The sequence below is a fragment of the Mustela putorius genome, unplaced genomic scaffold (assembly GCF_011764305.1).
Source record: "Mustela putorius furo isolate JIRA1106 unplaced genomic scaffold, ASM1176430v1.1 tig00000198_pilon_pilon_pilon, whole genome shotgun sequence".
Classification (NCBI taxonomy): Eukaryota; Metazoa; Chordata; class Mammalia; order Carnivora; family Mustelidae; genus Mustela; species Mustela putorius.
Genome location: NW_025421311.1, coordinates 666,452 through 681,619, shown reverse-complemented (window position 1 = coordinate 681,619; position 15,168 = coordinate 666,452). Strand labels below are relative to the sequence as shown.

Below are 15,168 nucleotides of genomic sequence, written 5' to 3'. Positions count from 1 at the left end.
CGCAGCAGCTCTAAATGAAAGCGTCACATGTCTCCGAATAAGGGCATACAGAGAAGGATCGTGGTTACGTCAAAAACAACACTGCTTCCAAGGAATGTCAGTTTACATTGTTCTGAGAGCATCTGGTTTTGGTGTCCATAGCCAGTGTTGGGCGACTGTGTGGACTGTAGTATTTTCACTTTACTCCTGATGGAAAAACTCTGTTTTCAGGTCCTACATAAGTGATGGCAGTAAAAACTGGACTCATTTGCTTTTGAAAGTTGCCACATTTAGCAGAACACAACAATGAAACTACTGGAAATGTTCAGGCCTTGAGATTTCTGCTTTAATGATTTTGAAGGACTCATACGAAGATTGGCCAAGTTAGTTTTCAGCCCAAATGCATGTTCAATTTCCTAAGCAATATTCCTGATTTGGCCCGGGCCTGCCAGTCTGTTCCCGACCAGGGAGGTGTCTTTCAAGGGGAGTTCTGGGCGGGCTCCCACACACATGCCCTATGGGGCATCAGCAGAATTCTGACGGCACCACACACGGGCTCAGGCTGTTCTGCAAATCCCACTGCAGAATTCCACAGAAATTCCTTCAGCTCAGAATGCAGAAAGAGCTACACTGCCGTTCACGGTTTGGATTATCACAGACTACCGGATCCAAAGGGCCCATTCTCCTCCGCACAATGCCGCTGCGATCATTTTACAAGGCCTGTGACTTCCCAGAGCTCAGAGAACAGTGGACAAACGACCTCTTTGGAATCTGCACGTGTATGTTTGCAGGGTGTGGGTTCAAGCTCCTCAAGGAGCAGGATGTTGTATCTTTCATAAAATCAAAGGTTTTGGTTCATGGCCACCTAGTGATCCGAGTCCTGTGAGGACGTGATACTTTGACTTGACCCCAGCCCAGCTAAGACGCCCGCATCGAGCCCTGGCTGCCCACCCGGCACCGGTCCTCAGGACAGAGGGCTGCTTGCTGGACTAGCACAGACGTCAGCCTTCGGAGGGACGGTGGCCCACGGGGAACATCACACGCAGCAGGATAGATCTGTGAGGTCCCAGGAACTCATTTCACCCTAGAAGACACTTGGAGACATCCGTGGGGGGAGAGCACAAGGGAGGGGTATCCTGTCCCTGAGAAGTCGGTCAGGTCCACAGCCTGGTCGGCCGAGGGTGTCCTCCGGTTCGAGTCCTGTTCTGTTTCTGGAAGGGGCCCCTTTACTAAGAACCAAGCCCTGTCCACTCAGAGTATGAATTACCATCAAGTTCACAAAGTCACAGTAACTGCTTTTTAATCGTTTCCCCCTTTATGGCAAAACCATCCCAAGCACCAGATTAGCTGTTTAGGAATTTTGCAAAGTTGGCTCTTTGCTCAGGTAGCTCTAAATACTGCTTAGAGTTGCACAGATACCGATTTCTTTCTTTTTCTTTCTTTTGGTTTTCTCGTTGCTGTTCTTTACACTTCTGACAGGGTCCTAGTAGCTTGGATGTCAGGTCTCCTGGATCCGAAGTTCGTTTTCTGTTAAAATATGTATCTTCCCAATCCCAGGTTACTTTTGCTGACGCCTCAATCTGGCACCTGTTTCTCTAGTGACAGGATGAAACCTGCCAGCTCAAGGCTAAGCTTACACTTAGAACTTACCAATTTTAGACAGAGGCTTTTAAATATTCAGATAATACAGCAAAATCATTCCATGTGTGATTTGGAAAAACTACAGCACCAGATGTCATGGGATTGGTTTCTAAGTCAGCAATCAGACTTTTCATCAAAGAAGACGGTTCGTCAAGTTTCTTGTGATTAGTGACACAGAGCAACTCCATGCCAACAGCCTGAACTGGGACAGGGACCACGCAGCAGGTGTCCTGCCAGAGCTGAGGCTGGAGCCCCGTGGCGCACACGTTTACCCAGAAGTCAAGCCAGAGCCTCACCAGAAGCGCACATAACACTAATGCAATCTGTAGCTGCCAGAACCAGGGCAGCTGGTTGTGTGCACACAACCCAAGCCAAAGCGACAGGGTGGGGTGGGGTGGGGTTGGGGGGCCAGGAGGCTCTTGTTTTGCAGTGCCGGCAAGGGGAGGGCAGGGGGGCGGGAGGCGGAACTCACGGTCTACTGCCCGCTCTCCCAGTCACCCTGAGGCTTCACTAGTTACTGTGCTTGTCTCTGGAAAGCCATTTTTCTATTTACCCCAGCTGAGCAATTCCTTTATTCACTTACGGAGCTACTCTACTATAGTTTGGGTCTTTAAAACAAAAAAAAAACAAACAAACAGTAAGACGACTAACACTTGCCAAACATTCAGAACGTGCAACCTCGCTCTCTCAAGGGGGTGCGTGCCCCACGTCCAAACTGATTGCCTTCATGCGGACTCTGCAGACCCACACTGGCCACACCAGTTATGTGCAGGGTGTAGAGGTCTGACCCCGGGGTCAGGAGGAGGGAAGCTGACTGCCTGTGGATATAGGCTGTGGTCCTGAGCCCAGGGGCTCCACTGTGGTTCAGACAAGGCTGCAAGACAGATGTTCCTCTACTGTGAGGATGGTAAACGTAACGAGACAGGATGTTCAGATCTCCCTCGACGAAGCTGATGTGCATCAGGGATTAGAGGAACTGTACAAGCAAAGACAATCAAATCTACTACTTACTCGGAGTTCAGGACCCACCACCTAAATCTGTTACTATTTTCACCAATCTAAGTGCTCTATTTTGGGGACCATGAGAAAGCGCTCTGGAGAGATGGAACCGCAGGCTGCTCTGAAAGATGGGGAAGTCCTCTCAGTTTCTCCACGGGTGACCTGTCTTCTGCAGACACACCATCACACACCACCGTCAGCGTGGACGGTCTGCCCAGGGGGTCGGGGGGACACGGAACATCAGGTTCGAAGAAGGACCTCCGTACTTCTGAAGTCCCCAGTGCCAGACCGGCCTTCCCCTCACACCTGCGGTTATGGCCACACCTACCCTTCGCTTCCTTCTCATTACGTACTTGTTCCACTGGAAGACCATGAAGAAGCCAAAAAGTTTTAAACATATTAGTCGTTAAAAACAACAAAGAAGAGTTTAAAGAAAGAATATATTTGAGCCACATAAACAAACAAAAAGGTATTACATAAGAAAAAATAATGTAACAATTTATGTAAGTACCTAACATACGAGCATGCTCTTACATCTAAAACAAAAAATAAAAAGGTGATATGGGTACTATATATATATATTTGACAAGTGTGCATTAAAGAGTTCTCTAATATAAAACATTTAAATTGTGGAGAATACTTTTCATGATACAGAAAACAACTGTTAAAATAGGCACACCCAACAATTCTTATAAAAATATGCTTGCCAACAATAAAATTCATCTGAGCACTCCTGTCTTAGATATCCAAAACCTATGAAGCTGTCAACCACTGGGTACCACCTCCCACTTTTGCACCATGGGTTTCAGCACTGATTGGTATGAATTATGAGCTAGCATTAATTAGGGTTATTTTTTAATGTTTCTGCCAGTTTCCCTCAGAATGCATCTATTTACGGTGAATACGTAAAACGACAATAATGTCTGTATATAAAAATAAAAGTCAGTTCCTTACTGTTCTTTCTTCCTTTTCTAAAAAAGGCACTGTATTTAGAAACAGCTATGACTGCAGGCAGTGCTTTGGAGAATCTGAAACTCCCGATCAGTGCGCTCCAATGTCAGTACACCTAAGAAGCCCTAACTGAAAAGAACACAAGATGTAAAAAGTTGATAAACTGAAAGGTTATAAAACTGGTTTATTGTAAAAGCAATTCAAGAATACCCAGTTAAAATCTTACCCCGACGCTACCCAGTATAACCAAGAAGCAGTTACACACGTTAACATTAGGAACAAGGACACAGAACAAGACAGACCACATCCAGGCTATGATTCAAATCAGAAAGAAGGAAGGACTGCTACGTGTCCTTCAGGTGAATGGAGGGTGCGGTCGGGGTCCCCAGCACCTCAGGGACACTGTGGGGTGACTGGGCAAGCCAGAGTCTTGGGGACAGGAAGAACCCTGGGTCCCCGGAGTCTTCCTGGCCACGCAGGCACCCCCTCCACACAGCTCCCACCTCTGCACGAGGAAACCAACACCCGCTGGACGGTCCCTACACTCACTCATGCATTCTGGGTACAATTTCATTATTGCTCTTAAAAAAAAAAAAGTCAAGGAATCTCCACAGTGGCCATTTCCCCTCAGAGTTAATTCAAGATTTACTCTTTCTGCTGCTTCCTAACAAGAAGTCTTAGAGTCAATAGTAACGAATGATCGACCTATGAGTCATTATATACAACACAGTCATTTCATTTTTGAGCACTGAAAGTACTTAAGATAAAACTTCTCATTCCCAACTATTGTAGTCCTCTCCACCGAAGGCCCAAGATTTTTGTAATTAAAAAAAAAAAAAAAAAAAATCTGTCCAAGCTGAGGTTTTTCATAGCAGTTTTAGCCAAGAAAAAAGATCTTCTTATGTCAGTTATAAACCCTTGAAAATAAGGGCTTATTCCAGAAATACTGAAAGACCCTCAATCCCAGAGGCACTCGCTGGTACCACTATGACTCACGGCCGACTAGTCCCTTCATAGCTTATACTGAAGAGCTGATTCCTGCTCATTTTGTTCCTTTAAAAAATACTCTTTGGAAACCATTATTATACTTCCTGTAGACATACTCTAGTTATATCTCTTCCTGTAAAAATAAAAGTATAATCATGATTATCTCTATTTCTGTGCTAAATTCAACTACCGATATACATTTATTAATCTGATCACCTCACCAGCTAACTCACCGCCTTGGCAGGATCCTATATGCCGTCCAGGGTCAATTCTCACCATGTACAAGTAGGAGCACGTCTGTTTTAAGTAAGAGCAATCTTGTAGTATCTCAACACAGTCCTCAATATGTTTGTTACAAGCAAGAACTGAGAGACTAGATCAGACTTCCAAAACTAGGGCAAAGGTCAATTTCCAGAGCTAAAGAAAGGTAAAGCACATGTAAAGCTTACCTCTGTCGTGTACATTATGAACTTACAGAGTGATTTCCCATCGAGGCTCAAAATTAGTCCAAGGGAGTGTCAAGGGGAAAATACAGCCTTATCTTGTTTGCTTCTTTCAAATTCATTGGACAACACCGTGTGCCCAGTAAGCACACGGTCCTCTAGACGCTCTCTGTGACGACAGCCCTTTCTAGAACACTAAACTACCTCTAATGTCCGCACACTGCCCCGAAAGATTTAACCACCCGTGCGGTACGACCACTACTCACATATTCTAAACACACACATTGAAAACTACTGTGTTAAAATAACCTGGAAAGTAGGGAAACTTTAAAAAAAAAAAAGATACATTCTTCTATCACACTATCATAAACATTATAAGTGTGTGTGTGGGTATATATAGAGCGGATAATCAAGATTTAAATAAGATGGTAAAAAATCAGGAAATGTAGATTTTAATAGTTGCCCCCCAGCTACAACTACAGAGTTGCTACTATGATAATTTGTCTAGATTCTGGAAAAAAAACAAAAACTAAAACAAAAAACAGAAAAGACACAGCCCAACCAATCAAAACAACAAACCCAGAATAAAACCCAGCACAACCTATACTAGAGTATGTGGCAATAATTAATACATTTCTACGGAAACTGTCTTATGCCTTATAAGCTCCTAAAATAAAATCAAGGTCACTACGTGACTAATGATAGCACGAGGAGGGAAAAACACTGAAAGTGAAGCGGTCTCCAGCCGTGGTTCCAGCGAGCTCATCGAATCAGCACGAAGCACTGAGCACTGGTGAATCGCTCTGGCTCGACTGACCGGTAAGTCATGTTTTCCCACCGGCCAAAGGCCACTGGACAGACAACCGCCCGCACAAATGAAATGCTATGACGTGACGCATCTGACTCCCAAGTCCGCGTGTTTGCTCGACACGACGGGCGAACACCTAACTGGGCGCAAGGCATGGCATCCGTCATCCCAACAGGCTCACTGCCCCCAGCCCCCCAAACGAACAGTAGTTATAATAGCAAAAGAAACCAAAAACTGTTTTTTGATTCTTTAGAGCCAACTATGAAAGAGGTCAGCAATATATCAACAGCAGCAACGGACAAGAAGAGCGAAACAACGGATCGAGAATCCTGCGGGACGTCCATTCCTCTTCTCCGGCGTGAGCCCGGAGACTGCGACCAGCTCACGGGGGAACCTCTCCTTGGGTCCTTCACAGATGTGGCACTCGGTCTCCCTGCGGGCTCTACAACCACGTGAGAAAGCTCTCCTTATCAAGCTTGGTGGCGGCAAGCACGGACTCCATGTCGCTGAGGATGTCAGAGCTCAGGGCCTCCTGCAGGCTGGGCATCAACTCCTCCCCTTCCATGCTCATCCCGTCACCCTCCAGCGTGCCAAGGTCCACGTTTGTCCCCGGAAGGGCTTCTAGGTAGTCTGGGAAACGGCTCTGCTGGGGGGGCACAGTGCTTTGGTTGATAGTGTCGCCTGGTGGGAACAGAGGAAAGAGAATAAGGTCCCTCGAAAGCTACCATCAGAGCTCTAATGTGAGAGCATTTGGAAATGCAGAGAGAAAAGCTCTCCCCACTGACCTCCTGAGCCAACGCCCAGAGTTTACTTCAGGCTGAACAATTTGCAGAAGACACAATATGCCAAAGGTAACTTTTGCTTCAACATTTATTCAGACTCTGAAGCAACGGCACAAGGCGCTTATTACTAGATACTTGGCACTAAGGGGGCTCGTGAAAGAATGTCCCGTGACACTTTCCTTCCCGCAAGGACACTGCCCGAGAGCACCACTGCGGACCCCCCACCCCCGCCCTGTGCTAAGATCGAATATCAGCAGAGCTACACACCCTCTTCCCTTGACGCCACCCTGGGGACCACTAACGTCAAGACTCTGGATGAAAGCTGCATCCCAGCCGCAGAACAAGCCTCCCTGAGGTCTGGGACTAGACGCACTCGCTAGCCCTCCTCCCAGAGTGCCCCGCGAGCCTGACGGGACATGCTTCTGAACACGATAGTACCACACTCCTTCAAGCTTCAACCGACAAACCTGTGAGAGCCACAGCAGTTTAGAGAACAGAGCCACGGGGGGACAGGAGCAAAGACAGCGTGTGGGGAAGAGCCAGGTGTGCAGGGGCACATGCAGGGGAGGGAAGATCTAGGGGCGCGAAGAGGAGGGGCCGCTGAGCACTCGAGCAAGCAGCAAAGCCCTGAGCCGGAGGAGCACGAGCAGACGACGCAGGCCAGAGAGCTGGCCAGTCAGGGCTCAGCGGGTGAGCCACAAGGAGGCCACTCCAAGTTCCCTGCCCTCCTGAGCCAATACCCACACTGGGCCAGAAAGCTCAGGGGAGAGGTCTGCAGTCACCGAACCCACACAGGTCCATGACCACAACCATGTGTGAGGGCCCTCCACCGCCTTGCAGGCCAGCCCAGGGTCCGAAGTGCTGCGGAGAGTCGCGTCGTCAGTGCTGTTCGAAGGGAGCAATGCTGCCCACGTTTACAATCTGCGAAAACACTGTCACTGCAAGCTACATATATAGAAACAAAGCAGGCTCAATCAAAATGAACTTTACGGAGTCGTGACAGGTTTTCTTCCCAACAAGCTTGGCTCCCGAACACGGCGACCACGGCTGTGTCACTGAAGGCGGCCCACCAAGACCAGCTGAGGACCCCCACTGCCCACCTGTGTCCATCTCGTCAACACTGTTCAAGAAGTCGTCCGGGGTCCGAGGCACACTGTAGCTGCTCATGCTCAGCCCGCTGTCTGTGCTCTCCTCCCTCGAGTGGTAGGTGCCACTGCAAAACAGGGAGCGTCAGAGACCAGCATTTTCTAGGGTTCCCAGGTCACAGTGGACAGCTCAGTGCACACCACAAGCACCCACCCCCTTCGCCAGGACTCAGACCTGGCCCTCAGCAGGGAGAGGAGGGCAGCCTGAAGGGGCCCCAATCTCTCCTCCGGTGCTGGCTCTGGTGGCAAGAGAAAAAAAAGGACAGGCTGGCAGCCTTCCCCGTGGACAGAAAGTTCTCCGTGTGGGCATTCTCTCTGTGGTGCCGTTTGAAGCTGGGGGGGCCACACGGCCCACGCATTTCAGGATCTTGATTTCCCAGTGGTGCTCCACAGGCCGGGGGCGGGTGGGGTGGGGGAGCACGGACAGAGTTCAAGCCAAGAACAATCAACCCCGATCAAAGAACCAGAAGTCCCAGGGGCACCTGGGTGGCTCAGTGGGGTAAGCCTCTGCCTTAGGCTCAGGTCATGATCTCAGGGTCCTGGGATTGAGCCCCGCGTCGAGCTCTCTGCTCAGCAGGGAACCTGCTTCCCTTCATTTCTTTCTCTGCCTGTCTCTCTGCCTACTTGTGATCTCTGTCAAATAAATAAATAAAATCTAAAAAAACAAAAACAAAAAAACAAACCACAAGTCCTTTCTGAATCAGGCCCTAAGGGAGGAGTCGCTGCCCATGAGTAAGAAGTCCCCTGGGGTGCTTGGGTGGCTCAGTCAGTTAAGCGGCAAGTCGTGATGCTGGGGTCCTGAGATTGAGCCCCGTGATGAAAGTTGAAACCTCAATGGCCCAGCTTCTTCCCTAATGACATGAAGGAGTGGCTGTGTCCTCCCTCCCCTCACGGTTGCACTGAAACCCCTACACTACTCTCGGGCTTCTGCCAGATTTGGCAAGAGCTGGAAGCCTCACAGGGACCCAGGAAAACACGAATGTGCCCCTAGGGCCACTTGGACACAACAGTGCTGCTTTGGAGGCCTCAGGATGTGGTCTGTCTTCATCCTGTCAGAGCCCTGAGATGGGACAGGGCCTGGTTGCCACTCCCGCCACGCAGCGCAGGGCTTGCCCCGGCCACGGGAGACCCTGGTGTGGAGCTCTGTCCACACCACGGGATGAGCACAGGGGCCACTTCCCTGTCTACTCATCCCACAGACACGCGGGACTGGAACCAGCCTAGACTCTGGGGACAGACGCAACAACTGCAAAAACCTGTATTTGATGGTTTCTGAGAGACGCGTACAGTCGAGGAGAGGCTAACGCGTACATTCACGAATCACACCCAAGCGGTGTGCAAGCAAAGTGCTCTGAGAACCGAGGGGGGAGCTGGGAAGAGGCTGGTGCAAGGGGACACTGGACCTGATGATGAGGTTCCCAGGGTAACGGCGGGGGGGTGCTGCAGCAGGGCTGAAAGCCAGCTTGGTGACAAGTGGGGTAACAAGTGTGTTCTGTATGAACTCTGGATGTAACTACTGTGTTCGTGTATGATCTCAGTAGCAGGCAACGGAGAAACCATCAAGAGTTTCTTCTTTTTCTTTTTTTTTTTAGAAAGAGTTTATTTATTTATTTGACAGAGATCACAAGCAGGCAGACAGGCAGGCAGAGAGAGGTGGGGAGCAAGCTCCCCACTGAGCAGAGAGCCCGATGTGGAGCTCAATCCCAGGACTCTGAGATCATGACCTGAGCCGAAGGCAGAGGCTTATAACCCACTGAGCCAGCCAGGCGCCCCTCGTCAAGAGTTTCTGACAAACATTCAAGCAGATGAAGGTGTCAGACTGGGGGAACGACACAGTGGCCAGAAGTCCCCCCTTAGAGTAACAGTGCCGACGACCTGATAGCCTGTGATCTTCGCCAGAAAACAGAAGCTCCAGCGACAGCCCAGCGTGCCTCAAACGTTCTCAGGAAGAATCTTCACACGTGACTACCAGAGGGTCCACCCACTTATCTATGCAGTCTGATTCTACCCCTGGACCCACACAGGTCCTCGGATGGACACTGGAATTAGATTATCTGAAATGCTCCTTGTTGGGGAAGAAAAAGTTGCGTGGCTCTGACCTTTCCTAACTAATCTCAGTTTGACTTCAGAACTATAACCTTGTGCACATACACTCAAACTCTGGCAGAACTTTAAACTGTATGTGTCAAAAGGACAAATATGAACTTAAAATACATTTTAGATGGCCTTCAAAATCAAACCTAAGAATCGAGGCCACCAGCCCCAATCCTGTCGCAGCAAATGATTGGGGGCATCTGGGTGGCTCAGTCGTTAAATGGCTGCCTTTGGCTTGGGTCATGATCCCAGGGTCCTGGGACTGAGCCCTGTATGGGGCTCCCTGCTCAGTGGGAAGTCTGCTTCTCCCTCTGCCCCTGCCCCAGCTATGCTCACTCCATCTCTGTCAAATGAAAAAATATCTTAAGAAAAAAAAAAAAAGAAAAGAAAACACTGATCAAATGATGGAAATTCTATTGTACTAAATGTTTTGGCAGGATAAGAGAAATTTCTTTTTTTTTTTAAGATATTATTTATTTGACAGACAGAGATCACAAGTAGGCAGAGAGAGAGGAGGAAGCAGGCTCCCCGCTGAGCAGAGAGCCCGATGTGGGGCTCGATCCCAGGACCCTGAGACTGTGACCTGAACCGAAGGCAGAGGCTTAACCCACTGAGCCACTCAGGCGCCCCAGAAATTTCATTTTCTGAATTATGAAGTTTTCAATTCACTTGGTGAGAAATTTAAGTGTAGCATTAGTAACGTTCTTAAACCAAAGTGCCTTTAAATGTTTTTTAAAAGTGCACTGCTTAAAACTGGTTTTAAAAAACCTAAAAGGACAAAGACAAGAAAGTATTTGCTCCATATTTTAAAGACTGAAACTCCACCAATATTTTACAACCTAAAAGGATGAACCGTCGTCCAACCTTAGTTTTAAGTGTTTTCCAGGGAAGGGCCGTCAGCCCACAGCCTCCAGCCCAGCTCTGCACGGGACAGCACGACCTCACTCTGCTCAAACGCGAGGTCTGTGTGAACTTGCTGAAAGGCATCTGCAAGCAGATCCTGCCAGTGGCGGGGGTGTTTCGTAAGGAGGCGCAGCCTTCCATCTCATGGCCTTAAGCAACAGCCCTTGACATGGGGAGGCTGTGGGCCCCTGCCCGGTGGGGAGGGGAGGGGTGCCCGGACGCTGGCCTCAGGGAACTCGAGGATGAACTTCCACAGAAGGCACGCACGCACCCCTTCAGGACTGTGTGATGTGAACTCACCAGAAGCAGACACGTGAGCGGGAACATGTCACGCGTCCTACCCCAGGAGCCGACTCTGAAGCCCAGAGCTTGGTGGGACTCACCGTTTGCCAAGATGGTCATTTTCAACATGGGGCGTGGCCCCCACGGCTACCCCCTGGGTGTGCCCAGCACTGAACGGGCACGCGGGCAACTATGGCCTTTCTCAGACACTGGCCGGGGCAGCTCCCACCCACCTGTTTAGAAAGGGATCCGAGCCACTGGTGGTCATTGTTCTCAGTTCCTGAGACATCCCAGGGGAAGGCACCGGGTTTGGAGTCCCGCCATCCTGCTCCAGTGTCGGTAACTGGCTACGAAGAGCTAATTCCTAGGAAAAACCAACACAAACACAATCAGCCTACCGATGACAAATCCACTGTTCGATGCACAGAAACAAAATGCCGCTGGCAGTACAAGGGCGCGGGGGCTCAGCTGTCCAGCACCTGCTCAAAGCTAACATGCTACCTGCCCGGAAAGACCACTGCTTCTACCGTCCAATCACACACATTGGAGGGATCCCAGATCCTTACGTCCTTACGAACCCTACACTGCATGACCTGACCTCACGGTGATACTCCTCTTACCTCGCAGACCCTCCCAAACCCATCCCATGGGGTAAGATGGCAAGTGTGGTCTTTCAGAAAAGAATGCTTCTTAACACTTTATTTCTATTCACCAACCCTCACCTGATCCTGTGTTCAGCGCATGCACTTGAAGCCAAGGGGGAGAGCCAATACCAGACACCAACTGGGGCCACCAGCACACCCACCGCTGTACACGGGCTGTTGCGTGTCCCGAGTGACCTCCGCTGTCTGCAGCTGTGCTCAGAGCCTCTAACGGTCCCTCAGCAGGACTCCACTTGGACTGCCTGGTGAAGCCGGGGGCCCACTACGGCTCCAGTGCTTCCAGAGGGCCTGCCTGACCAGGTGTCCCAACGGCCCTGGCCTCAGCCGCCAGGGGGGCAGGACCTGGAAGCTGGGTCCTCCCTCCAACCATTCTGACCCCCTTCCTTGCTACTCCGTCCTCGGTCACCTCTTCCTCTGCGCATGCTCCCGGACTACGCCTGCTGGGCCTCTCACCATCCCACGAACCTCCCGTCTGCAGGAGCACAGGCTTCCTCTCCCCTGGCTTTTCTGGTTTGACTTAAACGTGGCTTTTTATTGCTCAGGAAACTGGCGGCTACTCAGAGAGGCATGCCCGAGGCACACCCATGAGGGAGACAGTCCACCTCTGCGCCCTCACCCCTCCTACTCTAGGAGCTCTGCCTCTGCAGAAACCTGTTTTTTACTCAGGTTTATGCCCGCTGAATACACCATCCTTTACGCAGGATTTCTTAATCAGAGGATCGAGACAAAATGCAGAGGCCCCATGAACTTGGGTGATTAAGATTCACCTTCGTTCTCAGTAACTTTGTTCTGAAATTCAGCATTCCCTTCAAACACAAATACAGATGACCAACAGCTGTATTTGCTCTCCCTCTGACTTTCCATCCGTGGTCAGCATTTTCGTATCCTGTCGTAGTTGCAGTATCTGGAAATACCACTTACGTTCACGACCACTTCGGTATCGCGGTAGCTGTTAGACATGCCAATAGACATTGTGACCTACACGTTAATTACTAGGTGAAGGGTTCACTCAACGTGACAGCTCCTTTACCTTCTGGGTCCTAGTGACCTTCACCTCCACCCACCTGAACCCCTGACTTGGCCGGTTGAGACCATGGGGCTTCAGTCTGGACAGAGACTCCTGTATGCACAGCCCACCACTCTGGCCACCGTGGCGCCAAGCCCACACGACCAGCTGCCACCGACGGTGCTGCGTCCGCACATGGCAACACGGGCGGCTCCAGCAACACTCTGGCACGGGCTCCACGCTGTCCCCCTCAGGAACCTCGCACACGCCCATCCCACGTTCTGGGACGCTGTTCTCTCCTGCCCGGTTCCCGCATGAGCACAGTCCCACTCTGCTGCCCTCTAATCTCAGGGACTCAGTACTATCTTCTTTCTCCTCCTGGTCTACTGGCCTTTTTTTTTTTCCTATTAAAAAAACATTGAGGGGACACCTGGGCAGCTCATTCGGTGAAGGTCTGCCGTCGGCTCAGGTCGTGATCTCAGGGTCCTGGGATCGAGCCCCACATCGGGCTCCCTGCTCAGCAGGGAGTCTGCTTCTCCCCACCCCCATCTGCCTCTCTGCCTGCTTGTGATCTCTGTCAAATCAATAAAATCTTTAATTAAAAAAAAAAACAAACCTTAAAAAAAAGATTTTACATATTAGAGAGAGAGCGCGCGCGCACAAGCAGGGGGAGCAACAGTGGCAGAAGGAGAAGCAGGCTCCCCGCTGAGCAGGGAGCCCGACACGGTACTCGATCCCAGGGCCCCAAGATCACGACCGGAGCCGCCTCCTCCAGGTCTGGTTATTAGTTCCCTGACGACGAGGAACGCTGAGCGTCTCTGTCTCTGGAGGGCGAGTTCCTGGTCTCTTCCTCCATCCCTAGGAGCCTGACCTCTGAGCGGATCATGTGACGTGCACATGAGCACCTTTCACATCCTGAAATATGCACATAACTTTACCTCAACAGAGCAAACTTCCACCTTGAACCAATGTTAGGAAAGTGCTCCCTTCATTTCTTACCGAGACTGCTAAGAAACGCTGGTGAAAAATCAGCCACCCACACTGGTATTACAAATCAGTGGTCTCTGGCCTCGAAAGGTGCTCAGTACCACTCGGGTTTTCTTCTTTCTGTCCTCTGGGCAGTGTTTCTTCTCATCTTCAGGGCTACCGCCCCTCGTCTGGCACATGCTCTCAAGCCCGTCATCACCTCGCTCCCATTTCAGTGAGAACCCGGAGGCGAGCGAGGAGTCTAGTTTCTGGCTCCTGCCATCCCCTCTCTCCCTGCAAAGCTACCTTCAGTCATACCCGTCTCTCTAACTTCTCAGAGAACAGAGGTTTCTCCCCTCCTCCAGCCAAAGCCAACGGGCTCTGCAGCGGCTTCTGGGGACTCCCAGCAGGCGTCTTCTCTCCATCCGCTCCTGGACCAACCCCACTTCCACGTTCTCCAGCACAGGGCGTGCTTCCTCCCCACGGGCCTGCGGGAGGACCTTCCACACGCACTTTCTGACGAGAACACATCTTTCTTCCTTCTTATTTCAGACTCAGTTCCCTCCCCCAGGTAACTCTCCGTGAGGATTTTACCAGGCTTGAGCATGTATGGGACACATGCTTAGCACTTATCACACGATACTGGAATGATTTCTTTCTTCTCTGTCCCTGAAGGGCACATCAAATGAATGACTGGACGGTTTGGGAGCAAAGAAGAGCGATGCTCGAAGAATTTACGTTGCCATTAGAACATGAGGGCGTAAACAGAACAGACATGACAACGATTGAAGCCCAGGCTCCAATGAACCAGAGGCTGCAGGTCTCCTGAACTCTGGGAGCGTCTGCAGGCACCGTCCAGGAGCCCCGTTTGTGCCCCACTCCCATCAAAGGCCCCCACCTGTTTCTGCAGAGTAAGCACAGGACAGGACACTGGCTAATAAGTCATTATTAAAATAACGAATAAGCCGGTTATTATTTTTAGTGTTTTTTATAAATTTTTATTTTTCTCTTCTTGATAAAGTTCCCACTTTTTTGAGATTACCTTTTAAAGTTAAAGCTAACTGTCCGGTGCTACTTTGGATTTTGACACTTTGCTTGTTCAAAGCTGCCCAATTTTTACTTGTTGCTATCTTTGGCAAGTGAATTTCTGTCGGCACGCAGTGCAGAACCCACTTTCCAGACTTGCAAAAGACATTAATTTGGAGATGCCCAAGGACCACAAAGGCCTGGAGACAAACTTCTTATCAAAGCTGTGTCTGAGTCATGACTAAGAGTCATCTAGGGACTCATCTAACGTGAGTCTAAAAGGGTCAAGGAGAAAATGTCATTTTACTCTATTGGTGCTAGTGGGAGGCCGTCAGGGTGATCAACCAAACAGGGACCAATCTAGAATGCAAACAAATAGGACGTGAGAAGGCCAATGACATGTCTACACAGGCTGTAGAAACCGTATCAAGGTATGAATACTCAGCTCAGTTTTGAAACTTCTAGTTACACCAAAAAGAACACGACTGATACAA

The 15,168-nt window shown here is 50.0% G+C and overlaps 1 protein-coding gene across 6 annotated transcripts in view; it reads right to left on the bottom strand.

Moving 5' to 3' along the window:
• Positions 1-3,040: 3,040 nt before the first annotated feature.
• The window catches only part of YAP1 (Yes1 associated transcriptional regulator), a 109,657-nt gene continuing 97,529 nt past the window's right edge, over positions 3,041-15,168 (bottom strand). For all 6 annotated transcript variants that reach the window (XM_045077490.1, XM_045077489.1, XM_045077485.1 and 3 more), the window contains 3 exons: positions 11,248-11,378; positions 7,691-7,803; positions 3,041-6,489 (listed from right to left, as the gene is read on the bottom strand). In XM_045077490.1, coding sequence (XP_044933425.1) covers positions 6,251-6,489; positions 7,691-7,803; positions 11,248-11,378 — 483 coding nt within the window. In that variant the 3' untranslated portion in view covers positions 3,041-6,250. The remainder of the gene's footprint in view (positions 6,490-7,690; positions 7,804-11,247; positions 11,379-15,168) is intronic.